The 27,459-nt window shown below is 42.5% G+C and overlaps 3 protein-coding genes across 5 annotated transcripts; 2 read left to right on the forward strand and 1 right to left on the reverse strand.

Moving 5' to 3' along the window:
- On the forward strand, positions 1-26,156 carry LOC122111157 (DLA class II histocompatibility antigen, DR-1 beta chain-like). Of its 3 annotated transcripts, none has more exons than XM_042683897.1 (5): positions 1-100; positions 3,179-3,445; positions 6,864-7,145; positions 8,313-8,423; positions 26,129-26,156. In XM_042683897.1, the coding sequence occupies exons 1-4, from the start codon at positions 1-3 to the stop codon at positions 8,420-8,422; spliced, it is 759 nt and encodes a 252-aa protein (XP_042539831.1). In that variant the 3' UTR covers position 8,423; positions 26,129-26,156. The 3 variants fall into 3 exon arrangements, with proteins under 3 accessions (XP_042539831.1, XP_042539829.1, XP_042539830.1); XM_042683895.1 differs by lacking the exon at positions 26,129-26,156 and adding an exon at positions 9,771-10,147 and having other exon boundaries at positions 8,313-8,424; XM_042683896.1 differs by lacking the exon at positions 26,129-26,156 and adding an exon at positions 9,794-10,147.
- Positions 5,876-6,702, reverse strand: LOC122111158 (testis-expressed protein 30-like). The gene is given in 2 exon segments (XM_042683898.1): positions 5,876-6,401; positions 6,404-6,702. Coding segments are annotated over 2 exon segments (678 nt in total). The 5' UTR covers positions 6,578-6,702; the 3' UTR covers positions 5,876-5,897.
- LOC122111155 (HLA class II histocompatibility antigen, DR beta 4 chain-like) lies at positions 15,982-26,779 on the forward strand. The gene is made up of 6 exons (XM_042683892.1): positions 15,982-16,103; positions 19,709-19,975; positions 22,562-22,843; positions 25,320-25,430; positions 26,129-26,152; positions 26,450-26,779. Exons 1-6 carry the CDS (start codon positions 16,004-16,006, stop codon positions 26,461-26,463), a joined length of 798 nt encoding a protein of 265 aa, XP_042539826.1. The 5' UTR covers positions 15,982-16,003; the 3' UTR covers positions 26,464-26,779.
- The last annotated feature ends 680 nt before the right edge of the window (positions 26,780-27,459 follow it).

Here is a 27,459-nt window from a genome sequence, read left to right on the forward strand (position 1 = left end):
ATGGTGTATCCAAGGCTCCCTGGAGGCTTCCACATGGCAGTTACGATGGTGCTGCTGATGGTGCTGAGTCTTCCTTTGGCTTTGACCAGGGACTTTCAACGTAAGTGCACACCTCGGGTGCTGAGCTACTATGGGTGAGCAAAGCAGGGAGATAGCTTCTTCATTTTGCCCAGGATAAATCTCTTAACACTTGAGATTACTTCAATAACTTCTGACCTAACTTGTATGAAATCCAAACTACTTCCACACAACAGGAGTCTAAATACTCGTCTCCTTTAGGAGATCTGTGTAAAGCACATGTATGTATAAATCATTTCTTTTTAGATCTTTTCCAATAAAATACTTAATCTTAGATTCATATTCCCTCCAGGCATTAGTGGAATTATGAATAATGTCAATCTAATTTGCTATATTCCCCTTCCCTGCATTATGTTTAATTATGTCAGAAAAGAGCTTTCTCTTTTAAAAAGACATTATATGCATGGTTCTATTCTATTTTGTGTGTTTAATTCTGTGTATTTCATTGTTTTAAGTAAAAAACAAAGTCAGGTATTGAACTAGCTAGGTTTCTCTGAAGTCAGAAAGCCAGTGAGAGATTATACTGAGTATCTCTTTGGTCCCTGAGCTCCAGTGTTTGTTTAGTCTGTGTCCTTGTGCTAGAGATGCCTTGAAGGATGGTAGGATTAGAGATCTCCTTTTTATCTTGAGGTCAGCACCTTATAGCTGAAGCAGAGTTCCTTTGTACTTGAAACAGTGTCATAGACAATGAACAGCTGTAAATTGCTCTTTAAGGCATCTTTCCAAAAACTTGGCACAGGTTAGGATTCACGTTATGAATTTGTTCTGGACCTATAATATGAGTTTTCACTTTCTCCTACATATCTTGCATTCTCTGGCTCATGAGAGGAACGATCTAGTTTAATTAAAATATATGAAAATCTAATTTTTTTAAAGTCAAAATAGTGAAATATAAGCAATTGCTTCTGGATTGAACTCAGGGTCTTGTGCTTGCTATGCAAGTACTTTACCACTTGAACCATGCTCCAGTCCTGAATACCAGCAACATGATGCGCTTTAAACAACCCACCCCTGCAGAGACACAAGAAAAACATGAAGGTTGTTTCCAACTCATCAGTCTAGAAACCAATAGAGAAGTAAGGGGAACTCATGGCCCACCAAAGTCTTAACAAATATCAAATGTGTCTTCCTTTAATTAGTCATGCTCAGTTCCCTCTACCTCCACTTCTTTCTTTTTTTTTTTCCAATCATTTTACCGCCATTATTAAATAGCCATGAACTTTGCAGAGGTCCATTGGAGATGATTAAACTCAATTTCCATGCTGTTTAAGTCATTTTTTTCCTTATCTTTGGATACTCATAAGGAGGAGAGAGAGAGGAAGGTTCTCTAAATTTCTCTGGAAGTGGAAGACACAGAATGTGTCATGGAATAAAAGAGTGTGGAGCTTGAAACAATTCTTCCTTTCCAGGTTATCCACTGAGGTCAATTTCCAGAGCAGTGCTTGTTTCATTTGTATCACAGGTAGGTTCTTGAGTAAGTTGTATACTATCCTCTGTTCTTGACTCAAAGCATTCTAACATCTAGAGATATGAAAGTAAGATAGAAACTTTACAAGAGGGGCTGAGAAGGTAGCTCAGCGGTAGAGTGCATGCCTTGCATGCATGAGGCCCTGGGTTCGATTCCTCAGCACCACATAAACAGAAAAAGCCGGAAGTGGCGCTGTGGCTCCAGTGGTAGAGCACTAGCCTTGAGCTGAAGAGCTGAGGGACAGCGCCCAGACCCAGAGTTCAGGCCCCATGACCGGCAAAAAACAAAAAACAAACAAACAAAAAAAAGAAACTTTACAAGATTCTAATAAAGAAAAAGTTTGATAGACCAATAAGTACTCTGAGGTGGGGGGAAGCCATCAGGATATGGAACGAAGACTATTAGACTCACCTGACTATAGATCTTACGGAATTCTCAAGAAAGCCATTTAGCTAAAAGAAGAAGAAAGAGAAAACAGCCAAGTGAAGACCTAAGAGACAAAATAAGAAAATAGGGAAAAACCAGAAATGTTGAGACATGTGTGCTGGGTTTAAGGGAGTGCCAGGAGCCTAGAACGGCTTCATTTTGGTTAACTAGTGAGTAAGACAGGGTGGCAGATGGTGAGGTGGTATGGACATGAGGTCAGGAGCGTAATCATACAACACCCGCTGAGAGCCAGGATAAGAAACTTGAATTTTGTTGGGCACACTGGCTCATGTCTGTAATCCTAGATACTCAAGAGGCTGGGAGGTGAGGATCCTGGTTTGATGCCAGCCCAGGCAGGAAAGTCTGTGAGACTCTTATTTCCAATTTACCAGCAAAAAGCTACAAGGGGAGTTGTAGTTCAATTAGTTAAAGCACCAGCCCTCGAGCCAAAAAGCTAAAAGACCATATCCAGAGCCTGAATTCAAGCTGTTGGATCAGCACAAAGAAAACAAATTTGTTAAGCTACTATGTGATTTCAAGGCGTTTTGATTCATATTGCATTTTAAAATTTTTTAAATGCAATGATATGTAAGATTGGATTCTTGGAGCTCACATATGGAAATAGGGAGACCATTTAGGATCATAGCAAAATTCTCTGGGGAAGGCAAACCTGTGGCTTGTTATAGAGACAATGCTAAATATCAGATGACTAGCAGGAGCAGGACTTTGCATAAATTATGCAAAGAGACATGCAAATAACCACAAAGTGTGGAGCAAGGGTAAGATTATGCCTGAGATTTTGCTTAATAGTTAGGAGGGTGAAGGAGCTGTTAGCTTAGACAATACGCAAACAAACAAAAAGCCACAAAAAAATGAAGTAAGAGAGGGGAGGAATATCCCACGTTTTATGGGAAATGGGTGGAAAATTTCAGGATCTGCCCACCTCTTCTGTTCTCGGTGGTCATGGCAATTGTCAGGAGCCCTGCCCTGAAGGCTGCCCTGCTCCATGGCGCCCTACTTCATCTCTAGCCCACACTGCACCTCCCTGCCCAGCAGCCTGGAGGCTCTGTCCTCCGGGGTCGCTGTCATCTCCATCTTATGTCCAACCATTTTAGGCTCCTGGAGAGGAGCTGATTCTTGAGGAGTCCGAGTCCTGTGGTCAGAGATAAACAAGACCCAGGCCAGTAACCGCTCCTGTCCCTGCAGCACGGTTCCTGTTACAAGCGAAGAGCGAGTGTCATTTCTCCAACGGGACACAGCGATTGGTCTTTATGGAGAGACGCATCCACAACCAGGAAGAGTACCTGCGCTTTGACAGCAGCCTCAGAAAGTTCATAGCCTTGACTGAGCTGGGGCGGCCCGAGGCTGAGACCTGGAACAAAAAGGCCAGCCTGGAGGAGATGGCGGCGGAGGTGGACAGGTTCTGCAGACACAACTACGAGGTTGCGGAGGCCTTCACGGTGCAGCGCAGAGGTGAGCACGAGGCGGGCGGCCTGGGAGAGAGGAGAAAGTGGGTGTGCACACGTGTGCCTGTGTGTGTGCAGGTGTGTGTGTGTGTGTGTGTATGTGTCCATCTCTGCTCCCAGCATGAGAAAACTAACTCTAGGAGCTGGACTCAAAAACAGAACAAAAGGAAATACAAAAAAAGAAATCACTGCAGCCTTTCTCACGCCTAGGTGTCCTCTTTGAACTCAAGGGTTCATGCTTGCAAGACAGGTGCACTTGAGACGGGTCTCTGTTATTTTAAAGTTAGGATCTCACTTTATGCCTAACCTGGACTGTGATCATTCTGTCATCAGATGATGGATAATGCTTCCCCTTTCCAGTTTCCACAACAAAACAAAAGTCAGCTGGGCGCCCATGGCGCATGCCTGTAATCCTAGCTACTCAGGAGGCTGAGACCTGAGGATTGCTGTTCAAAGCCAGCCCTGGCTGGAAAGTCAGTGAGACTCTTATCTCCTATAAACCACTAGGAAACCGGAAGTGTTGCTGTGGCTCAAGTGGTAGAGTGCTTGCCTTGAGCTGAAGAGCTGAGGGACAGCGCCCAGGCCCACAACCAAAAATCAAAACAAAACAAAAACAAAGATCCTTGAGACCCACTTCAAGAGTATTCAACAAAGAGAGTCTCACAAGGTGAAGATTTCAGCAAGGATTTATGTTTAACGTAACAGGGAGAAAGCAGGGAGAAACTGAAAATAAGAGACACATTTCTTGCTACCAATGTAGGAAATGGACATTCAAGATTCAAGATGGTAGCCTGTTTCAAGTCTCTCTGATCCTTAAACTCAGCATCTAAAAGGAGACAGAATAGAATGGTAGGGAAGTTTAACTGCTTTTTCCTTGCCTGGTTTTAACTTCTTAGTCTCACTCTTGATATTTGTTTTATTTATTTTTGGGGGTGGGGGTCTGGTCGTGGGGCTTAAACTCTGGGCCTGGGCGCTGTCCCTCAGCTCTTCAGCTCAAGGCTAGCGCTCTACCACTTGAGCCACCTTCATAGCCCCATTGATATTTGTTTTAAAAGATATAATTTCCCCATCTGCATCTGTCTCATCTGTCTCCCTTCTACACGTGTCTCCTTGCTTCGCTGGTATTGAAGGGCTCACGTCATTGTACCCAGTCCTCTGAGTCGCTAGGTCGTAGGTGAGTGGCACAACCTGGCACTGATTAGAAATGGGGTCTATTCACTTTCTTTTTTCCAGTTCTAGGTCTTAAACTCAAGTCCTGAGAGCTGTCCCTGAGCCTCTTTGTGTTCTAGGCTTGCACTCTATCACTTGAGCCACAGCCCCAATTCTGGATTTTTTCTGAACAGTATATTGGAGCTAAGAACTTTGAACTTTGAACTATGAACTTTTGTGCCCAGGCTGGTTTTTAATGGTTATCTTCAGATCTTAGCCTCTTGAGTAGCTAAGATTACAGGCAGCAGCCAACTGCACCCTGCTTAGCTGATTCTTTATTTTAAAGAGAAACCTTTCAGTGACTCCAAGCCAGAGAAAGACATATTTAATCCCTAACTTCTTCATCAATGTACCAAATATGTCACCTGAAATTTAGGGCAGGTAAGGTGACCTCAGTCCTTACGTCTAGCCAGAGAAGACAGTGAACATAGTAAAAGTGATAGGAAAGTATACTCATTCAGAAATATGGCAGAAAAGAGAGCATGTGTCATAGACATGCTTAGGAAGACAGCTCATCAGCCCATCCCAACTATCTTTCTCCACCCAAACCTTGGCCTTGGGTTAAATCCAGAAGATTGGAGTCCTTGAAGACAGACTTCTAATTAGCAGCTCTCCTTTTTTGTTCCTGAAAGTCAGAGCTCCATATTTATTTCTTCATTCGTGTGTGTGTGTGTATGTGTGTGTGTGTGTGTGTGTGGTTTTGGTCAGTCCTGGGGTTTGAACTCTGGGCCTGGGCACTATCCTTGATCTCTTCAGCTCAAGGCTAGCACTCTACCACTTGAGCCACAGCGCCACTTCCTCTTCATTCTTTTGTTTTCTTACTTGGTCATTCTTTTGTAGCCTCCTACCCCCATTTCATAGTCAGGCAAGTTTTATACATTCATCCTACCATCAACAAGTCCTGTAGCCTGCTTGTCCCAGATTGGCTACTTTTCTTCTAACTTTTTTTTTTTTTAACAAAATTCAAATGTTTAATTTTTTTTCCAAAACTTAACTGTACTAAAGAAAATAAAATTATATTTAGACCACCTTCAATATTGTACATCATCTTCATACAACTATAACAGTGCTTTCAAAAGACATTTTGTAAAGGATATTTCACAATTAAAATGTGTTTCAAAAATAGGGCAACATTAAACAACAATAGTCTGAAATATGTCTCACCATAATGCTGAGAGGTATACTGGTCTCTGATAAAGAACAATATCTCTACTCAACTTTGTACTTTCATAGCTTTCAGCTGAGGACAATCATTTCTTGTCCATTCCAGTGATTTCTTGGATCCAAAACAAAATCTGTGTATTTATTTCTTTGAAAACATCATTTGTTGACCGTCCCTTCACCGCCATGGAATGATTCGCCTTCTCAATCCAGTGGATTTTGTTGGGAGCTTTCATTTTCTGTGCCACTTTCTCCAACAGATTCTTTTCACACATTTCATCTGCGGAGCCTGACACAAAGAGTACGGGATCTTTTAAACGAAAGAGATCTTCATCTCTGAGTTTTTGCTGCTGCTTGGGATGGTGTAGTGGGTAGGAAATACAAATGAGACCTCTAACAAAATCATTACCATCTTCTCGCTCAATATGACACATTACAGAGGCAGCTGCTCCTGAGCCCATTGAACGACCTCCCAAGAATACACCTGCAAGTTTGTATTCTCCTGAGCTCTTTAGGTAATTCAAAACTGCTTTATATGCTTTAATTCTATGTACAATATTAAGGCCTTTACAGGTAAATCTCAGGGAAAAAAAAATCCATGAGTTGCAAGATGAGATGCTAGTGACATCAAATGGGGAAGATTCATATCTCCCAATGCCCCATGTGTAAGAATTATCCCATATGCTAAGCTTTTGTTAGGTACCAAGCAGACAGCATCCAGTAATTTATTTCCAAAAGGTATTTTCAATTTAACCTCTGTATGACTCATTTTCACTCTTGAATTAACTTAAGGTGCATTACATCTGGGAAGCAAAGGACATTTCTCCGGGAAGGCGAAAAGGTGGCTGCAGGTGCCCAGCCTTCCACGCTCTCTCTTCGGGGAGCCGATGAGCTGGCTCCAAGCAACCCTGGCGCCGCCCCCCGCCCACTTCCCCCTTTTCTTCTAACTTGTATCACCAGCAGAGACTTCAACCTGGAATTGGACAGAGGCAGAAAGACAGTAAACCAAGGAGGATTCTGTTGCTTTCTGACTTCTCCTGCCTTTTCTTCCCTAGTTAAGCCTGTGGTGACCGTGTACCCCACAAAGACTGAACCCCTGCAGCACCACAACCTCCTGGTGTGCGCTGTGCATGGATTCTACCCAGGCAACATTGAAGTCAGATGGCTGCGCAATGGCCACAAGGAGGAGGCTGGGGTGGTGTCCACAGGCCTGGTCTACAATGGAGACTGGACCTTCCAGATCATGGTGATGCTGGAGATGACCCCCCAACAGGGGGACGTCTACACCTGCCACGTGGAGCACCCCAGCCTGGACGGTCCTGTCACCGTGCAGTGGAGTGAGTGAGCATGTTGGTGACTGTATAAAGTCCTCAGGCCCAGATGCAGACCTGGCTGCCTGCGGAGTGCAGGGCTCCTCTCCCTACAGCACAGCTTCAGGATTCTCTCCCCACACTGGATTCTCACCCATTCCATGCTCTCTCCTTCAGCATAGGTCACTGGGGGCATGGGGCTGAGATGTTTCTAGAAACACCCATGAGCCATGGGGACATGAGTGTGTCAATCAAGACACTGTTCTGAAAGCCCTGTGACACCACAGGTCCTACTTACCTCCTCAGTCCTGGCCCAGCCTCAGCCTCAGGGCTGCGCTTATGTGTGGGTGCTACTGTCTGGGTTGTTCACTGTGATCTGAGAAGAGTAGCAATATATGAGGGCTGTCCAATCTCAGCTCTGTCTGCCATTAGCTCTGTCATGCTTTACCAGCTCTTTTTTTTTTTTTTTTTTGGTCCAGTCATGGGGCCTGAACTCTGGGCCTGGGCGCTGTCCCTCAACTCTTCAGCTCAAGGCTAGCTAGCCCTCTACCACTTGAGCTACAGTGCCACTTCTAGCTTTTTTCTTTTTTTGCTTATGTGGTACTGAAGAATCGAACCCAGGGCCTCCTCAGGCATGCAAGGCAAGCACTCTACCACTGAGCCACCTTCCCAGCCCACACTTTACCAGCTCTGTAACATGACTGAGCTCCACAGTTTTCAGAGACCTGGTGGCACTTCAGCCCTGTGACAATTACATCAGTTCAGTGTATGAACCTTTCAGTTATGCAGGGTGATGGGTTAGGTGCAGGTGCGTGCTAGTACTAAGGTGTGAGCTTACGGCTTGGTTGCTGTCCTTTCGCTCCTTTCTCAAGGCTAGCAATGTCCCACTTGACCCACAGCCCCACTTTTGGGTTTAGCATGGTCAACAGGAGACATGGTCCTCATAGACTTCTTTGCCTAGGCTGGCTTCCAACCACAATCCTCAGATCTCAGCCTCTGACTATCTAGGATTATAGACATGAGTCACTGGTACTGAGCTCAAGATGATTTTTAATTCTCTTATTTCCAGGAACAGCCAAATCTCATTCATCTGGGCAGGCTTTGTCCTCCCATCTCAAGAGTCTGAGTCTCAGGGTCTCGTGAGAGAATTTCTGATTTTGTACACACGTAACTAATCCTGGCGTCTCCTTTCAGAGCCCCAATCTGGATCTGCGCAGGGCAAGATGATGAGTGGAGTTGGGGGCTTTGTGCTGGGGCTGCTCTTCCTGGGTGCAGGGCTGTTCGTCTACTTCAGGAATTCATAAGGTAAGGAACTTTCTGGTGGCTGAAAATCATGGTTGACAGATTTTGTTTTTTAGGATAAGAAATGTGGCTACACTCAGGTTAGTTCTAGGGAGGTCCATGGGCCTGTGTGAAGTTTTCTTTTCTCATGCAATTGCAAATGTCAAAGAAATATTAAAACTCTCACCAGAGAATGCATGAGGGTGTCCCTAAGCTTCTTGAAAAGCATGGCATGGTGTCTGCTGAAAAGGAGAGAGACTCATAAGATGAAAGTTTTACCAATGATTTCTTTCAGAAGAAGAAGGTTAGAGGGAAAACATTTCCTACCCCAAATGCAGGAGGAGGCACTTAAAAGTTTACAGCTGTCATCTGTGTCTGTATTCTTTCTGAGCTGAGAGAATACATGTGCTTATGTCAGCTGGCAGCCTCCAACCCAGGCAATGATTCTCAGTGGCTAAGAGAGGTGCTGCTTAGTATTCTAAACTATGGCGCTGTCTCTGGTTCTACCTGAAACACAGGAACAATTGAGTTTTAGGACATCCACTCTCCAGACAAGCTTGTCATCTTCTGTCTCTACCCATTTACAGAGTTGCTTGATTTTTCTATCTTTCCATTTTAACAAAGAGAGCAGATTTAGATAGCCCCTATGCGGTCTCCTAGTTCTTGTAACATAGCATTTGAGTAGATAGAAGGGTAACTGCCTTTTTAGTTGCTTCCTGAGTCTGGTCCTTTTTCTATTTATCAAAAGTAGAGTGCTAGCCTTGAGCCCAGAGTTCAGGCCCCACGACTAGACCAAAAAAAAAAAAGAATTGGAATCAAATTTTTAATTAATCAGGAATGTAAACTAAACCATGTTCTTTACACTTTTTTGTTTATTTATTTGTTTTCTTTGTGCTCTTGTGGTTCTGACATTCAAACTCAGGTGCTTATGAATGTTAGGCTGGTGCAGTATCACTGAGCTATGCCCCAGGCCCACTCTGCATTTAATAAAAAAATTGTGCTATAGCAAGCCATAGTGCCTCATACCTGTAATCCTAGCTCCAGAGGAGGCTGAGAACTGAGGATCTGATTCAAACCTGGTCAGAGCAGCAAAGTCTATGAGATTCTTAAGTCCAGTTAACCACCAAGATGCCAGAAGTGGAGCTGTAGCTCAGGTAATAGAGTGCCAGATTTGAGGGAGAAAAGCTATGACAATGTGCAGGCCCTGAGTTCAAGCCTCAGTAGTGGCACAAAACAGAAACCCAAACCCAATTGTGCTGTAAAGTAGCATTGCTGAGGGCCCGTTGAAAGCCCTCTCACCTCCTTCCACATGCTGTAATGTTATGTTCTATCAAGGGAAAAGAAGCCATTTCCTGGGTTAGGTCCTGACACATACTGTCCTCTGCCTCCTGCAGGACTCCTGAGCTGAAGTGAAGGTGGACAGCTGGGAAGGCAGGACCTCTACCCCTACCTCTCCTCATGAAATCACTCCAGCTTGGCTCTAATTCTTCAGAGAGAAGTAACGCTTTCTCAGGACCTGGCTTCATCCCTGCTCAGTGCCCAGCAGATCCTGTCCTCCCTGATGGCTCCCCCAGCCCCTGTCCCTGAGCTGGAAGCCCAGTGCAGACTGCAAGATCTGCTCTGCGCTCTCTCCTGGCTCTTTTGCATTCAAACCTTCTGCCACCCTCCCCATCCCCATCCAACCTGGCCTTGTGTCACAAGACTTTGTTTTATATTTTCCTTAAATAAACATGGAGTGAAAAATCATGCTTCAGACAGATTTTCATACATTTCATTGTTTATCCCAAAATAAATAAAAATATGGTTGTTATAGTCATTTTTCTGGTATTGTGAGAGGAAAGAAATTCAGATACATCATTCAAAGTTATTCTGAGCCACTAGCAGATTCTGAATTAACATATTTCATAATTCCCAGTTTGTGACATTATCTATCTGTCTACTACTTCATAAACTATGGATCTTTATAGGCTGATTAGTTTTCTTTCAAGCCTGAAAGAAAACATGTAGATTTTTTAAAATGCAATTTTATTGCCCTTCTTTGAAAAATAATCAACATGACACATAACACATTTGTTCTAAATTTTATTTCCACTTTGGATAGTTAATGTTCATTACCAGTATGTGCATTCTATTAAATTAATATAGTAAAAAAAACCATAGAGACATTTTAAGTCCAAGGTTTCCTATTCTGTCTTCATCTGGTGTCTCTGATGCTGATTTTATTGGTGGCACTCTGGTAGAAACTATTGAATCAAGCACATACTGGCTGATTGGCAGGGCTTCCTTGTGTCATTCCCTAGGTAAAGCAGGTAAAATGAAACAATGAGTGGATATATCCTCAATGAAATGAGAGAATCATGTTTGAAAGCAGGATTGAGGGATCAAAAACTTTTTACAATTATTTTAGAACAGAGATGTGTCTAAGGCTGATTCTGAGTACTGCATTGATCCCTGAGCTTCTGTGTAGTTTGCTTTAGAGGGTGTTCTTTCCCTATTGCTAAGTGCAAAGATTCTCTTAAGACCTTTATTCCCTGTGAATGGCCTCCTTTCAGCCTAGTGCCTATGTGTATTCAGAGGCCACTGAAATCAGTGACAGCAGATACACTAGAAATATTGTCATTCATTTAACTAACTACCTTTGAATAGTTTATCAGCCATGTCCCTAAATATGAAGGAGAGGAAGTGTGGGTGAATGCACTCATAATATTCAATATACACATGTGAAAATAGAACCAGGTAAATTGAAAGGATAGTGGGAGTGGGAGAGATGGGGGAGACATTGATCAAATGCAGTGTACTAACAAAGTGACATGCTAAATTTAAACTCTTTTGTACAACTATTTAAAGATAATATAAAAATTAAAAAAAAACAAACACAAAACTAAAGAAAATAGACAGGCACTGGTGGTTCATGCCTGTAATCCTAGCCACTCAGAAAGCTGAGATCTGAGTACTGTGGTTCGAAGCCAGGTTGGGCAGAAAAGTCAGTGAGACTGTTACCTTCCATAAACTACTCAGAAAAAGTGGCACTGTGGCTCAAGTGGTAGAGCAGTAAGAGCCCAAGAATAGCACCCAGGACTTGAGTTCAAGTTTCAGGACCAGCACACATAAATGAACACATAAACACACACAGAAAAAAATAAGTATAGACTTTATTCTTCAATCAGCAGTTATAATTCTGCTGTATCATCAGTTGCACTGGAACCCTGCTTCTTGGAGGGGGGAGGGGAGAATCTCCAAAACCACAGCAAAACTGAAGTGCTTGGAAGATTGCAGTGCCTTCATTTCAACTGTGAGAAGTTAATGATATCCCCAATCTACAATACCTAGTCAAGGCACAGTCAATGCAAGATTAAACTTGTCCTGATGTAGAGTCATTTACTCTCCATTCCCTTTTATCCCTAAGCACATCCATACAAGCAGTTGTACAACTCACTCTGTCCTCAAGTATCACATGAATTGAACAGACGGATGCCTTACCTGCTAGCACAGAGATGACTTGCCATAGTGGCTTAATTAAAGTTGTTCAGATATAACTGGATCAGACTTTTCACATACAAAATGGAAATACCCCTTTGAAAGATGGAAGTTCTGAGTTTCAGAAGAAGACCTTCCTAGTAAATCTCTGCCCAGCAACTGATGATGCTAATATGAAGACTGGTTTTTCTATATTGAAATCACCCAATCCAGCACCAAACCAATGAATATTCCTTACTTGGGAGGTGGATGCAGAAGAGTCATAGCTCTCACTGGATAAAGATAATCTATTCCACTGGCTCTCATCTTCTCCTAATTTCCAGCATGATGTGCCTGTGGCTCCCTGGAGGATCTCGCATGGCAGCTCTAACTAACCATGATAATAATGATATTGAGTCCTCCCCTGGCTTGGGCTAGGAACACTCAATCTTAGTGCACACATTATGGGCTAAACAAGTAGGGATTGTGGAAAGAAGGGTGTTAACTGGGTCATGGTTTCCAGGCAGCGTCCTTTAAAAATTGTGGTCTTTTTCTTTTTAAGTGGCTACCTATGTTTATCATATGCATCCCAAATAATTTCCACAGAAGAATCCCCCACACCTCCATGTATGCTCTGTCTGTGAGCTCTACTTATGGTGCCTCTATGGAGACCATTTGTTCCCAACTCTCCTGCAGTGAAACCTCTCCAACATTAAATTCCTTTCCCTGAAGGGCCTGACAAGACTTAGAAGCGTTGTTGTTAAAATACTTCCCCATACTGCCCTTCCCTGGTTAATGCCATCTTATGTCAGAACAAGTTTTCAAAGAGAATTAGTAGGGTCTCTCCTACAGATCCTGTGTTCCATCCTCCACAGAATCAGTGATGTTGCTGTCTCCTTCACATGTCAGATTGTGCTAGGAGAAGTCTTCTATCAGCTTCTCTTCCCCCCCACCCCAACTCCAATGTCTATGACGTCTGTGTCCCTCTGGGTCAGGTGTTCTGATGGAAGGTGGGGTTAGCTCCTACTTGCTTCTCTTGAAAGCATCCTATGACTGAGGTAGAAACCCTTAATACTTAGAATGCTCTTATCAATAAAGAGAATCTATGAATTGTTCTTGGGTGCCTTGAAGTATTTAAGGTGTATTATAAAAACCTAGGACATTATATTGCATATTTTAAATCTATTTTGATTCTTTTTATGTGAACACTTTCTTGTTCATTATCTGACTGCCAGCCAAAAGAAAGGAATTCAAATTGTGGAGAGTAAATTTTATGGAACTCTATTTTGGTCATCTTAAAAGTAGTAAAATATTAGCAGGGTCTTATGATTCAAAGTATATGTCTAAACAAAGTTCCAGAGAGGTATGGAGGCTGTTAACTTTTGTCATGTTGAAAATCAATAAGCAGGCCAGAAGAACTCACTGTTCTGTAGATTGCTGGCGAATTTCATGGTTTCCTTAATTTGTCCTGTTTTCCTCAATTTGCCATATGTGACAAATAGGATCTCATCTACGAACTTTACTTTCCCCAGATTTACTTGGAAAAAGTAGACTCATGGTTTTTTAAAACTCAAAAAATCCTAATTTTCAAAGTATTTTGAGTCTTAAGAGGGTCAGAAATGGAACTGTGGTATCTATACATGTTTTGAGACATCACTGATGGAAATATAGAGAAGGGTTTTGAAAACAAAGGTGAAAGAGGAAGAAAGAAATAGATATAGAGACTGGAATAATCCAGAACAAGACTGGGTGGAACAGGAGAGGGGAATATAAGAATGAGGCTGTGGGAAGGGCCAGCAAAGGAGGAAACCTTGTTTGACGTGAGTCCTGAGACTTGTGGGGAAGGGAAATTTAGAGCTCTGTGGTTGGGGTGAAGGTTTAGGGAAGGTGGCATGAAGGAAGTAAACTATCTAGTAGGGTCATGGGTTTTATCTACGTAACAAGTATGTGACATAGTACACATATCAAATGGTTTTAGTTCATATATAATTTTTACATGCAAATATTTTACTTGTAAATGAAAATATTTTTTAAGAATTTGGTCAAAATTAGCACAAAAATGCCCCAAACAGATTTTAAACAATTGAAACAAATTTGACCAAAAGTAAATGACTAAAAGAAAGCTAAAAAGGGGGGTTAGAGGCATGGCTCGGTTGGTAGAGTGACAGCCAGTGAGTGAAAACATCAAGTACTGAGTACCAGCCCTGTTCTTGGATCTAAAAAAAAAAGAAAAGAAAAGAAATTAAAAAGCTAGACAAATTAATTAAAAGTTCTTTTGATCCTTACCTAAAATAGTGTTAACTCTAATTTCAAATCAGTGTCTGGATCTTAAGACTCCATAGACTTCATTAACATACTATTTTTAAAGTGGGTTTCAGAGAAAGGGGTATTATATACACTGTCAAGAAGTTAGAATATGGAAGTGGTGCTGTGGCTCAAGCGGTAAAGCGCTCGCCTTGAGCTGAAGAGCACAGGGACAGCGCCCAAGCCCAGAGTTCAAGGGCCATGACCGACCAAAAAAAAAAAAAAAAAAGTTAGAATATCCTGTTGTATTCCATCTGGAGTGTCAGTATCAAATGTAAGTCAAATCAAAATCAAATAATCGATTACAAAGTTATTTCAGAGTCTAAACATTTGAATTTAATGTCTCTATTGCCACAGACATTTTATGTTATTATTGTTATTGTTGTTTTCATTATTATTTTGGGGTACTGGGGTTTCAACTATAGGCCTCACACTTGCAAAGCAGGGGCTCTGCCACTTGAGCCATGCCCCAGCAGCAGCTTTTATTTTTTAAGGAAATTGAGAATTTAAACTTGTCATTTTTAAAGTTACACATAATTCAAAGAAAATCTTCCTATTAGAATTTAAGAAGGTGGTATTGATGTCTTTTCTGCTTGACCTAGGGTTATAAATGTACTTTGACTTTCTTCCTTAAATGAAGAAATAATTTACCTTAGCTTATCTGAAACCAGTGGTATAAGGTAGAATGAAAAAAATATATATGGCCAAAATATTTCAATGAAGAATCTGCTGAGAATAGCAGGTAATCCCATGTAATTGACATGACTTTTCTTTGACACATTTTCATGCATAGAAACTTTCTCCAAGATGGAGAATCTTCAGGGTTGTTCAATTCAGCAGACTGGTGACCTTTCCAAGTGAAGTACTGTGATGAACTAACTCAACTTGTACTATTTGCAATCACATAGAACCCAACTGAATCCCCAATGTAGAATATTCTAGCCTGACAACCTTGCAAGAATTGTTTAGTATAATTTCAGACTCTTCATTTGGAGAGATTATAGAATTAATCCAAGTAGGATGTATATAAAGCTCTTAGGACAATTCTGGGTACAGTGTGAAATATGCAAATCTCAACAGAGACTTTAATTGCAGCATGTTGAATTCTGCTAGCACAAATAGCGAAACAAAGAACAACTGCTTGTCAGAACTGTGACAAAGTGTGAGTTGATGTTGAATTTCATGTGTATAGTTGCCCTTTGGAGTACATTCTGAATCTGTGTCATTGCATTTCTATCAATATAATGTGTGATCATCAATGGTAGAATCTTATTTCACAAATTATACAATTTCATTATATGGTGTAACATCATCATCATCATCATCATCATCATTCATTGCATTGACTTGCCTGAATGATTGAGAGTGTATTAATTAGCAATTTTTAGGATAAAGTAGCTGAGGAGGAATAATAGAAAGAAACATATCTGCAATAAAATGAGGATGTCATCATGGGAAGCAGGACTGAAGGACTGAACTCGTTTCCACATACTGTATAACTATCCTAAAGCAAAATTATGGTGTCAAAGGCTGGCTTGGAATCAACAGAGATGGCTCATCACAGAGGTGTTTCAGATTGCAATTAGATCAAAACTTTAAAAAAAATCATCTAAATCAATCCTTTTAATGAAGGAAATTGGAACTTTCAGAAGACCTTCATACTATATCTCTAACCATCAACAGATGATGCTATTCATCGTTGAGGCTGATTGGTTCTTCACCTAGCACTAAAGAAATGAGCATCTTAGTTCTTACTATTTAGGATGTGGGTGGAGTCAGGTCCCAGTGCTCACTCAGTGAGGCTGGTCTACAGCTCTGACACCCCTCCTCTCCTCTTCTCCAGCATGGTGTGCCTATGGCTCCCCAGCAGTCCCTTCAAGGCAACTCTAACCCTGATGCTGATGGTGTTGAGCCCTCCTGTGGCTTTGTTCAGGGACACCCGACGTAAGTGCACACCTCAGGTGCTGAGCTACTATGGGTGGGGGATGAAAGGGGGATAACTTCCTCATTTTCTTTGGGCCTTTTATATTTTTAAAGAATTTTTCCCCCTGTGGCTACTTGTGTTTATCATGTGAATGTCAAATTATTTCTACACAAGGGAAAAAAAGGAGCCTGGCTGTTTTCCCTCTCTGAAATCTATGTATGGGACCAACATATAGGCCATTTCTTCACATCCTCTCTACCCTCACTCCCAAAAGAAGCATCTCCAGTCTTTGATTATGTCTTCTTAGGGATTTGGGAAGCCTTAGAACTTAGAAGTTAAATTTAAAATAATTTCCTGCCCAACACTTCTCTTGATAATGTTGAGTTATCCTGGGAGAAAGGAAAAGTTTCTCTGAAAATTTTATGAGGCGTGGAAGAGTTGGAGGTTCTCTCTAAGAGATTCTGTGCCATGTTTTCACAGAGGGATCAGTGATGTTGGAGCCTGGGTATTTGCCATTCTCTTTTCTTTCTTTCTTAGACACTAAGAAGTCCTGGATCACTGAAGTTCTATCTCCCACAAGGTCATAGGGTGGGAATACTATGTCATCAAGCTGTTTACAGCTGTGCAATATTGTTGGACTGTACTCATTTCCAATAGCTTATTTTTCATTCTTCTCTGAGACCTTACCAGAATGACCTTGATTGCCCATATTTCTATGAAGTCTTATCAGAACACTTTAATAGCCTCTGCCAATGCATATTTATTGAGTTCAAGAAGAATAGACAGGCTTGATTTAAAAAAAAAAAAACTGGGGCTGGGAAGGTAGCTCAGTGGTAGAGTGCTTGCCTCACATGCATGAGGCCCTGGGTTCGATTCCTCAGTACCACATAAACAGAAAAATGCCGGAAGTGGTGCTGTGGTTCAAATGGTAGAGTGCTAGCCCTGAGCTGAAGAGCTGAGGGACAGCACCCAGGCCCAGAGTTCAAGCCCTATGACCGATCACAAAACAAAACAAAACCTATTTGCAAATCCAGGAGTTACAACCCTTGAAAGTGCACTAGAAAAGGAACAAAGACAAGGGCAAGCTTACCCAGACAAGTGTCCTATTTAATTCTCATTCTGTTCTGCTTTATGCAAATAAAAGATGCAATTTTGCCCATTCCTGATTGGTTGATTTTACATACAGCTTTCTTATTGATCAGGTCCAGATTGCAAAACAAGAGTATTGGGAGGCTGTTCATCTTAGCAGCTAAAACAAAGACATGGATCTGTTTATGGTTTCCCCAGGAGCACAAGAGTACTTTGCAGCTCCTCAATCAGCAAATGGCTACCCAACTCCATTCTGAGTTTAAACCACGATAGCCTTCCTTCTTGGGGACGTAGCTTTTTGAAAAAATTAAGATTTGGGCTTCAAATAAAATGAGTTCTTCATATCAGTAGCTGCAGTCCCAACCAAGGCTGTGGGCCGAAGGGAAGAATTTTCCTAGTTCCCAAGGGGCAGTCAGGATAGGACTTGGCTTGTGGCTATAGCAGCTAGTAGTTCTGAAGATGCAGGATGCTAAAGGAACTGTCTTCCACCCAGTGAGGTGCATGCCAACCCAGAGCCTCTGGTGGCAGCCAGCATAAGAGGCATCTCCTAAGCAACATGTCTTCTAGCAACAGCTACTGTAGTCATTTGGGGTCTTGGCACTGGTAAGATCCAAAGCAAGTTCCTTCTTTGGAGCAGAGCTGTCACTGTGAAACCGGTCAGCTGCCCAAATTGCTTAAAGCCTGCAGGAATGACTGTTAGTAACAAGGACAGTTAGAACTGCCAGTCAGCTGTCTTGGCTGGGCTTGCTGGTACTTTCCCACTTCTGTAGGTCCCCATCCCCCCACCAGGGAGCTGGGATTGAAGCTGCAATTGGCTTTGTTCTTTCCTCTAGGTTGGTTTTGGGGTTTGGGGGGAGGGGAGGAAGGGTGTTTGTTTGTTTTTGCTCTCTGTGCTGCTTAAGGTTTCCATCCCTTGCTAGCTGATTTCCAGACAGAATCACAGCCAGGCACCCATAGTTGGTCCTCTTGGTTGTTATCTATCCAGAAAGAGTCTTCCATGAAGTGTATGTAGTAATTACACACTAGGACACCAAAGCTAGATATCTTCATTTCTATTGAATACTTGCTTCTGCTTTATTTGATCATCAAAGCAGTTATAAAATAAAGGGGGCGATATTGCCCTCTTTTACTTTTTTATTTTTTAGTTATCCTTCAGTAATTGTGCAAGGACATTTCAATTTAACTTGTTAGTTTGTGAGCACAGTGTATCTTGATCAATGTCACCCTTGCACCTTTTTCTTTTTCTTTTTTTTTTTTCGTCGGTCTTGGGGCTTGAACTGTGGACCTGGGCACTGTCCCTGAGCTCTTCAGCTCAAGGCGAATGCTCTACCACTTGAACTATAGCACCACTTCTGGTTTTCTGGTGGTTTATTGGAGATCAGAGTCTCATGGACTTTCCTGCCCAGGCTGGCTTTGAACTGTGATCCTACAATCTCAGCCTCCTGAGTAGCTAGGATTACAGGCGTGAGCCACTGGCGTCCAGCCCTTGCATCATATTCTAATACTTTGTTTAATATATATTAATATATATTTAATATTAATATTAAATATTAATATATTAATTATGTATATTCTAATACTATATTATTCTAATACTGTTTTGAGGATTGAAAGGTATGGCATATATAAAGCAGTAGAAACATTGCCTGCTAATGACCAGGCACCAGTGACTCATCTCTGTAGTCCTAGCTACTCAGGAGGCTGAGATCTGAGGACCACAGTTTGAAGCAGCCCAGTGAGGAAAGTCTGTGAGATTCTTTTTTTTTTTTTTGGGGGGGGGAGGGGGTCCGGTCGTGGGGCCTGAACTCTGGGCCTGGGCGCTGTCCCTCAGCTCTTCAGCTCAAGGCGAGCGCTCTACCACTTGAGCCACAGCGCCACTTCCGGCTTTTTTCTTTTTGCTTATGTGGTGCCGAAGAATCGAACCGAGGGCCTCATGCATGCAAGGCTAGCACTCTACCACTGAGCCACCTTCCCAGCCCAAGTCTGTGAGATTCTTATCTCCAATTAACCACCAGAAAACTGGAAGTGGCACTGTGGCTTAAAGTGGTAGAACACTAGCCTTAAGCAAAAAGAGCTCAGGGACAGTGCCCAGACCCTGAATTCAAGTCCCATGACTGAAAAAAGAAAGAAGGAAGGAAGGAAGAGAGAAAGAGGGAGTGAGAAAGAAACAAAGAAACAAAAAAGAGAGAGGAGCAAGCAAGAAAGATTTCCTGGTGCTCCATTATCCCATGGATGTCTCAAAAATCTCTCTCAAACACCACTATTACCATCCATGCACCAAGCTTTTCTTCCACTTTTGCACTTTTTTTTTTTCCCTTGTGGTACTAAAGGTTGAAGTCAGGCTACCACAGGACTTTTGGTACTCAATTGGAGATAAGAGTCTTAGGGACTTGCCTGCCCAGGCTGGCGATCCTCAGATCTCAGCCTCCTGATTAGCTAGGATGACAGGTGCCAGCCCCCCTCCCCGACTCCCCCCCCTCCCCCGCCCCGCTGCCCCCCAGCCCCAGCCCAGCTCACACCGTGTTTCCGCCCTCAGCACGCTTCATGCAGCAGTTGAAGGGTGAGTGTTATTTCCCCAATGGGACGGAGGGAGTGTGGAGCGTGACCAGATACATCTACAACCAGAAGGAGTTCCTGCGCTTTGACAGCGACGTTGGGGAGTTCCGCGCTCAGACTGAGCTGGGGCGGCCCATCGCCGAGGAACTCAACAGCCAGAAGGACGTGCTGGACAATTACCGAGCTTCAGTAGACAGGTGCAGAAATAACTATCCATTAGTTGACATACTCCTGTCATTACAAGGAGGTGAGTGTGGGGCTGGGGGCAGCTAAGCTGCGCGTGCGCGAGCGTGAGTGTGAGTGTGAGTGTGTGTGTGTGTGTGTGTGTGTGTGTACCTCCCACCTTTCCAAGGTTTCTTTTCTTCTTTTTATTTTGTGTGTGTGTGAAAATACCGTACAGAGGGGTTACAGTTATGGGCAAGGTAATGAGTACATATCTTATCAAGCATTGTTGCCTCCTCCTTTGTTTCCCCCAAGGTTTCTTTTAGGTGAATGTTTCCTGCTTTCTTTGTCTGTGTATATTTACAGCATTGAAAATTGCAGAACTAGCTTTTTTAAATTATAATTTCGTGGCCTAGCAGACCTAGATACTGTTTCTAGATAATGCTAATACTATTTAGTGACATATTTCTTTGTATAGTTAAGGTAATTTGCAACCGAGGCCCTTTAGTTTGATTTAAAAAAATCTTTTCCGTAATGACACATAATTAACAACTTCTTTTTAATTTTAATTTCTGTCTTTTTTTTTTTTTTTTGGTCTGGTTATAAGTCTTGAACTCTGGGCCTGGGCGCTGTCCCTCAGCTCTTCAGCTCAAAGCTAGCACTCTACCTGTTGAGCCACAGCGCCACTTCCAGTTTTCTGGTGGTTAAGTGGAGATAAGAGTCTCACAAACTTTCCTGCCTAGGCTAGCTTTGAACCACGATCCTCAGTTCTCAGCCTCCTGAGTAGCTAGGATTACAGGCGTGAGCCACCCAATTGCCCAGCCAATTTCTATGTCTTTGATTTCTGTGTCTCCTGAACATAGTTGACTTTTATTGGGCAATTATCATTACTGCTCTAAGAATCATTATTGTCTATTAGCTGAGGGTCCTGAGGTTTTTTTCTCAGTTTATGGAGTTTCATGCTGTAAGATTATTAATACTTTGTTATTTGCTCTGGCATTTTCTTCAGATTATGATTTATATTTCTATTACTTTCTATCTTAAGAATCTTAACAGGTTTATTTAATTATTTAATTATCTTATTATTAATTATCTAATTAAATAATTAGATAATTAAAAAAGTATTTACTTTAAAATTCTGCAAAGTTTCTAGTTTTTTCCAATCATTTTTTTCCATATTATCTTTTTTGCACTTTTTTTTTTTTTTTGGGTCCGGTAGTGGGGCCTGAACTCTGGGCCTGGGCGCTGTCCCTCAGCTCTTCAGCTCAAGGCTAGCGCTCTACCACTTGAGCCACAGCGCCACTTCCGGCTTTTTTCTTTTTGCTTATGTGGTGCTGAGGAATCGAACCCAGGGCCTCGAGCATGCAAGGCAAGCGCTCTACCACTGAGCCACCTTCCCAGCCCTGCACTTTTTTATTTTTATTTTTTGATGTTACTACAAAGGTGATGTACAGAGGGGTTATAGTTACATAAGTCAAGTAATGAGTACATTTCTTTTTGGACAATGCTACTCCTTCCTTCACTGTCTCAGTTTTCCATATTATCTTGTATGGAAGAGTTTCAATTCCACATGTCAGTTTATGAATAGAACTCATTTTGATCAATGTCACCTCTTTCAAAAATTCTTAAATGTGTCATTTGCAGTAGTGAAGCAATACTTCCCCCTAAATTCCTCCTTTAAATAAATGCTTTCATTGAGCATGGTCATATGAAGGGTTGTCCTAGCAACAAAGCACATGTTGTAAGTAAGCAATGAGTCCAAGTCCATAAGTCCAATGAGTCCTGTCCATAAATGTCAGTTTAGAGAGTCGGAAGATAATAACAGTAGGCATGCTCATTTAGGAAAGGAGATGGGTTCCTCAGCTGAGTGTAGACCTAAGAACTCTAAAACTCTTTCCTTCTCCTCAGGATTCCTATGAATTTACCTCTACATGCATCTGCCTCCCAGGACAGAATCAGTTCTGATGCATTTTAAGGTGTGTGGTTGTTTGGTAGCATTGAAGATCCATCCACATTGCTTTGAGTCATATTTTCTCTCAAAGTAAACAAGGGGCATAAATATCAACTGTATATTGAAGACTACATTCCAGTCACTGCTTTATACATTTTGGATATGTTAATCTTCATGTGAAGTCAGTATCGGTATCTTCCCATGCAACTAGGAGAGCTGTGGCACAGGGCAACATAGAACATTCCTCCAGAATCAACCAGAAAAGCAGAGCCTTGATCTAAACCTAACCTGCCCAGAAATTACACTTTTCAAACAACATTTATTAACATGTATTGATTGTTACACAGGGATTTCATTATGATACTTCCATGCATGCACGCAATGTACCCTGATCAAATGCACCTCTCTATCTCTCTCCCTCAGTCCTTTTCCTTCTCCTGAAAACAATTTTAACAAGTTGTATATAAAGTACAGAAGCCACACTATGTGCTTTGCAAAAGTTTGAACCTCTTACAATTTTGGCAATGGATTAATTACTTTAAGCTATGGGGGGAAAAAAACCCTACAGTTTTTTCTTAGTATTTGTGAAATTGAATGAACTCCTGCTATGAGGACTCAATTCGAGGTTGCAGCAAGCTTTGAGGAGGCCAGAGATTAGAAAAGCAAAGGACCTGGGTGGACTGTTCTACCTTCTGAGTTCTCTCCACTTTTCTCTTCTAGTTATGCCTAAGGTGACCGTGTACCCCACAAAGACTGAACCCCTGCAGCACCACAACCTCCTGGTGTGCGCTGTGCATGGATTCTACCCAGGCAACATTGAAGTCAGATGGTTCCGCAATGGCCAGGAGGAGCAGGCTGGGGTGGTGTCCACAGGCCTGATCCAGAATGGAGACTGGACCTTCCAGATACTGGTGATGCTGGAAATTATCCCCCAACAGGGAGACGTTTACACCTGCCACGTGGAGCACCCCAGGCTGGACAGTCCAGTCACTGTGGAGTGGAGTGAGTGCAAAGTTTCCCAGCTTATAAATTCTATCAGTGTTAGGACTGTCCTCGCCATACATCCCATTTTCATTTGCCCATGTTCTCATCTGCTTTGTTCGGCACAGACGGCTGGCAGGAGCCCTGTCACTGTGCTGATTCAAGGCCCTGGACATCTTTAATTATAACCTCCATGATTGATCTAGCGTAACACTAGCTGGGCTTTCCTACATAGTTAAGAGTAGAAAAAACCATGTTGAACTTTACTACCAAACCCCGGAGCCAAGAAGGTGCCTGACTCTGAAATTTGATGAATATACACCAAGTCAATTTCAATTTTATGAAGTCACTTTGATCCTGACTAGTATGTACATCTGTTCTTCAGACCCAAATCATGGCTGTTTATTTTGTCTGCCTGCCACCCAGAACCACACTTCTACCTATTAGTTTCCCAATAAATAGTACTCTGGGCAATTCTAGATCTATCAGTATCAGTGCCCCGCTGGCTCCTGGGGAAAAGATAACAAAACTAGAAAGCAGTTATAACTAGAAAGAGATACACATCGCTCACTTAGCCTGTAACTTGGCTGACAAGTGGAAAACTGAGACCAAGTCTTGAAAACCTAGCTTGCTGCTTTGAGTGTCAAGAAGAAATGGAAGTGAGAAAGGATGCAAGTAGAAGTGGACACAAAGAATTGGAATTCATGGGAAATGGGGAGTGAGGGAAAGGCTGAGATTAAAGGGATAGAGAACTCTGGGCGCCAGTGGCTCACACCTGTAATTCTAGCTACTCAGGGGGCTAAGATTTGAGGATTGCAGTCCAAAACTAGCCTGTGCTTTTATCTCCAATTAACCACCAGAAACCTGGAAGTAGAGCTTTGACTCAAGTGGTAGAGCACTAGCCTTGAGTAAACAAGCTCAGGGACAGCTCCTAGGCCCTGAGTTCAAGCCCCACAACTGACAAAAAAAGACGGCTTAGGTGTTTTCTGGGTGACAGTGCCTGCCTCCAAAATTGTATTTGGCTGTCCTAACTCTCAGTACCCCAGAATGCAACCTGGTTTGGAAATAGTGTATTCACAAGAGATAATCAAGTTGATAAGATCCTTATGCTGGGCCCTAATCTAAGATGACTGGAGATTTTATAGAGAGAGAAATTTGGACACTGAGAAATACACAGTGAGGAAAGACAATACAAAGACCCAGGGAGAATGTCACCCATAAATCAAGGAGCACCCCAGGCTACTAGAAGCTAGGAGAGAGTCCCTTCCAGAGAAGATGCTCCCTCACCATTCTCAGATGGAACTAGTTCTGTCAACACTGTGATCTTGGCCATTGAGGCTCTGGAACCCTGAGACATGAAATATCTGTTTGCCAACTGGTTGCAAGACTTGGTTACCTTCCTACCTGTCAGATGTTTACAAGCAAGAAGTAGTTGAAAAAGCAAAGATTTTTTTTTTGGTAGACCAAGCCTGCCAATGCAGTTAGATAAAGGTCACCCGTGCAGCAGATGGCATGATTTGGGTTTTCTGGCAAGAATAAGAACAAAAGGAACCTGTAGGGTTTTGGTCACAGTTCTGGAAGGGAACTAGAACAAGACAACCCCCTTAGCACCGCAGTTTCTACAAGTAACAATGAAATACCACAGGTGTAGCTACTGACAGGGTTTACTGGGCACAGTGTGAAACTGACCTACCAATAATGGGATAGATTGGACTTTTGTTTGTTTTTGGTGCCATTAATGAGGCTTATACTCAGGACCTGGGTGCTACAGTCACAGCTCCATTCTAGCTTGTGTGTGTGTGTGTGTGTGTGTGTGTGTGTGTGTGTGTGTGTGTGGTTAATTAGAGATATGAGCCTCATGGACTTTCCTGCCTAGGCTGGCTTTGAACTGTAATCCCTAGCCCTTAGCCTCCTATGCACCTAGGTTGACAGTTTTCATTACTGCCTGTCTGTGTTTATCATGACTTGGGAAGAGGAGCGATGCAGGGTTCCTCCTGACATCCAAAAGAGCTAATCTCAGCTTTGTTTTTCATCCATGATAAATTCTTCAGCCTCACTGGGTCTCAAACTGTTTGTTTCTCTGGTGGTGTTTCAAGACAGCCATAGTTAAGTTCACAGCTTGAATTTTACAGCGACTCAGTGTGATTTTAAAATGTTTCTTCTACAGTGATATTCGCAAGACACTATGTTGGAAATGAACTTTACAGCTTGGTGGGAAGGGGAGCTGGGGGGGGGGAGGAAAGTGGGAGAAAAATGAGGAAGGAGGTAACAACGTTCAACGAGAAATGTACTCATGACCTTACTTATGTAACTGTAACCCCTCTGTACATCACCTTTACAATAAAATAAAATTAAATGTTAAAAAAAAAGTCTTCTCAGGCAGGCTTCTTCTAATGCAGGCTTCTTCTGGTAGTTCTTAAGCTCTGATTCCCAGGGTCTTAACAAGGGGAAGTTGGATTTGGAGTGAAAAATCACTAAGCCTAGCTTCTTCTCCCAGGGGCCAGATCTGGATCTACACAGAGGAAGATGCTGAGCGGAGTTGCAGTCTTTGTGCTGGGTCTGCTCTTCCTTGGGGTGGGGCTGTTCATCCATCTCAGGAATCACAACGGTAAGAAAAATGTCTTTGCTGAGTACTAGTGGCTCACACCTGTAATCCTAGCTACTCAGGAGGCAGAGGATCGCAGTTCAAAGCCAGCTCAGGCAAGAAAAGCTATGAGACTCTTAATTCCAATTAATCACCAAAAAAGCCAGATATGGAGTTGTGGCGCAAGTAGTAGAACACCAGCCTTGAGGAAAAAAAAAAAGGGGGAGGACAGTGCCCAGACCCTGAGTTCAAGGTTCAAGTTTGTATGTGTGTATATATATTTGTGTGCATGTGTATATATATGTGTATATGTATATAGGAAACATGTGTATATGTATGTGTGTGTATACACACACACACATACACACACGTCTTTGATGAGATTAGTTCTCAAGATATCTATCAATGGCCATGTATGAAGCCTTTCTTTAAGTGATCTCAAATGTCCTAGAAATTTATAAATCATTTCTGGTTAACTATATTGAAAGGTTAAGCAGCCTAGAAATATCAACCTGAGAACCGGCAACAAATGAAGGAAGAAAGAGACATTTATCACTGGCTTCTTGGGTCAGCTGGTCTCTATCTGCGCTCTGCTTTCTGCCTCACCTGGGTGGACTGTATGCGAAGGGAGGCTCAGGTGGCAGGTGGGAGCTTGAGGACTTGAATTTGGGGACTGCTCACCTCCATGTTTGTAAGCTCCTGTCTCTCTTTTCCTTTCTCAGGACGCTCTGGACATCAGCCCATAGGTAATATCCCTTCATCTCCTCTCAGACACAGATTTTCTTCCCTTGAATCAGATGGGAACAATGACAAAAATAATAATAATAATAATGGGGAGGATTTTGGATCCAAATTTCTGATGGGACAATTTGTCTAAACCTTCTACCCGCCACTAATAAAAGGCCTGGGCTCTGAAGAGCCATGGCCTTGGGGGAAGTTTCTACGTGTTTCTCTTCTTTCTGCAATGCTGGGGGCCCTGAGATGGGAAAGGAAGTCATTTGCAGGGTTAGACCTGAAACACCGCTGCCCTGTGTCTCCTGCAGAACGTCTGAGCTGAAGTGGAGGTGACGGCACCGAAGGAGGGACCTCTGTCCCCACCGCTCCAAGTGAGGACAATGCGTCTTGCCTGGCTCTCATTCATCCAAACAGAGAATGTGTCTAGGACCTGGTTCTCTCCTGCTCCATGACCTGACAGGTCATGTGCCTGCTGAGGGGCTTGTCCACCCCCGTGGCTAACCCCATGTCCCAGTACCTTCCCCCCATCCTCTCACAGATGCTTTGCTTCATCCCTCCCTGCCTCTCAGGCATCTGAAAAGCCCTTTGCCACTTTTCTCCATTATGTTTTGCTCAAATAAACAAAGAGTGGAAAATTATCTGCTTCACACAGTTGGGTTTTTTTGTGTGTTCATGTGTGTGTGTGTGTTGGGGGGGGGAGGGGATCCTGGGGCTTGAACTCAGGGCCTGGGCACTGTCGCTGAGCTTTTTTGCTCAAGGCTAGCTCTCTACCACTTGTGCTACAACTCCACTGCCAGCTTTTTGGTGGTTAATCGAGAAATAAGAATCTCACAGACTTTCCTGCCCAGGCTGACTCTGAACTATGATCCTCAGATCTCAGCCTCCTGAGAAGCTGGGATTATCTATACAGTTTTAAGGACAAGAAATAGGAGGGGAGAAAGGAGGATTATTTCACAACACAACAATATTTCAGGTCAATAAAATGACCTGTGTGACACTATAATAACAGTTATATGACTTCATATACTTATCAGAACTGTATAATACATAGTGAACTATGGATTTTGGTTCATAATAAATAGCATTATTAGTTAATCTGTTGTAACAAATGTAGAATACTAACACAAGATTTAAATAACAGGAGCAACCTGAGGGGAGGGTACAGTTACAGAAGGGGCTAATCACAGCTCCTTATACTTTCTCCACAAGTTTTGTGTGAACTTAAAATGGCTCTAAGAAGCAAAGTCTAAGAAATGTACTCACCTGACGTATGTAACTGTAACCCCTCTATACATCACCTTTAAAAAAACAGTTAAGA

Source organism: Dipodomys spectabilis, unplaced genomic scaffold (genome assembly GCF_019054845.1).
Source record: "Dipodomys spectabilis isolate Male_0828 unplaced genomic scaffold, ASM1905484v1 ptg000085l, whole genome shotgun sequence".
In the NCBI taxonomy this organism is placed as follows: domain Eukaryota; kingdom Metazoa; phylum Chordata; class Mammalia; order Rodentia; family Heteromyidae; genus Dipodomys; species Dipodomys spectabilis.

What these genes read in the sequence shown, in the direction of transcription:
- LOC122111157 (XM_042683897.1), top strand. Translation starts at nt 1, where the DNA reads ATGGTGTATCCAAGGCTCCCTGGAGGCTTCCACATGGCAGTTACGATG. An exon ending in TTTGACCAGGGACTTTCAAC is followed by an intron (nt 101 to 3,178) that starts GTAAGTGCACAC and finishes CTGTCCCTGCAG; the next exon opens with CACGGTTCCTGTTACAAGCG. An exon ending in TCCTGTCACCGTGCAGTGGA is followed by an intron (nt 7,146 to 8,312) that starts GTGAGTGAGCAT and finishes GTCTCCTTTCAG; the next exon opens with AGCCCCAATCTGGATCTGCG.
- LOC122111155 (XM_042683892.1), top strand. Translation starts at nt 16,004, where the DNA reads ATGGTGTGCCTATGGCTCCCCAGCAGTCCCTTCAAGGCAACTCTAACC. An exon ending in ACTCCTGTCATTACAAGGAG is followed by an intron (nt 19,976 to 22,561) that starts GTGAGTGTGGGG and finishes TTTCTCTTCTAG; the next exon opens with TTATGCCTAAGGTGACCGTG. An exon ending in CCATCTCAGGAATCACAACG is followed by an intron (nt 25,431 to 26,128) that starts GTAAGAAAAATG and finishes TTCCTTTCTCAG; the next exon opens with GACGCTCTGGACATCAGCCC.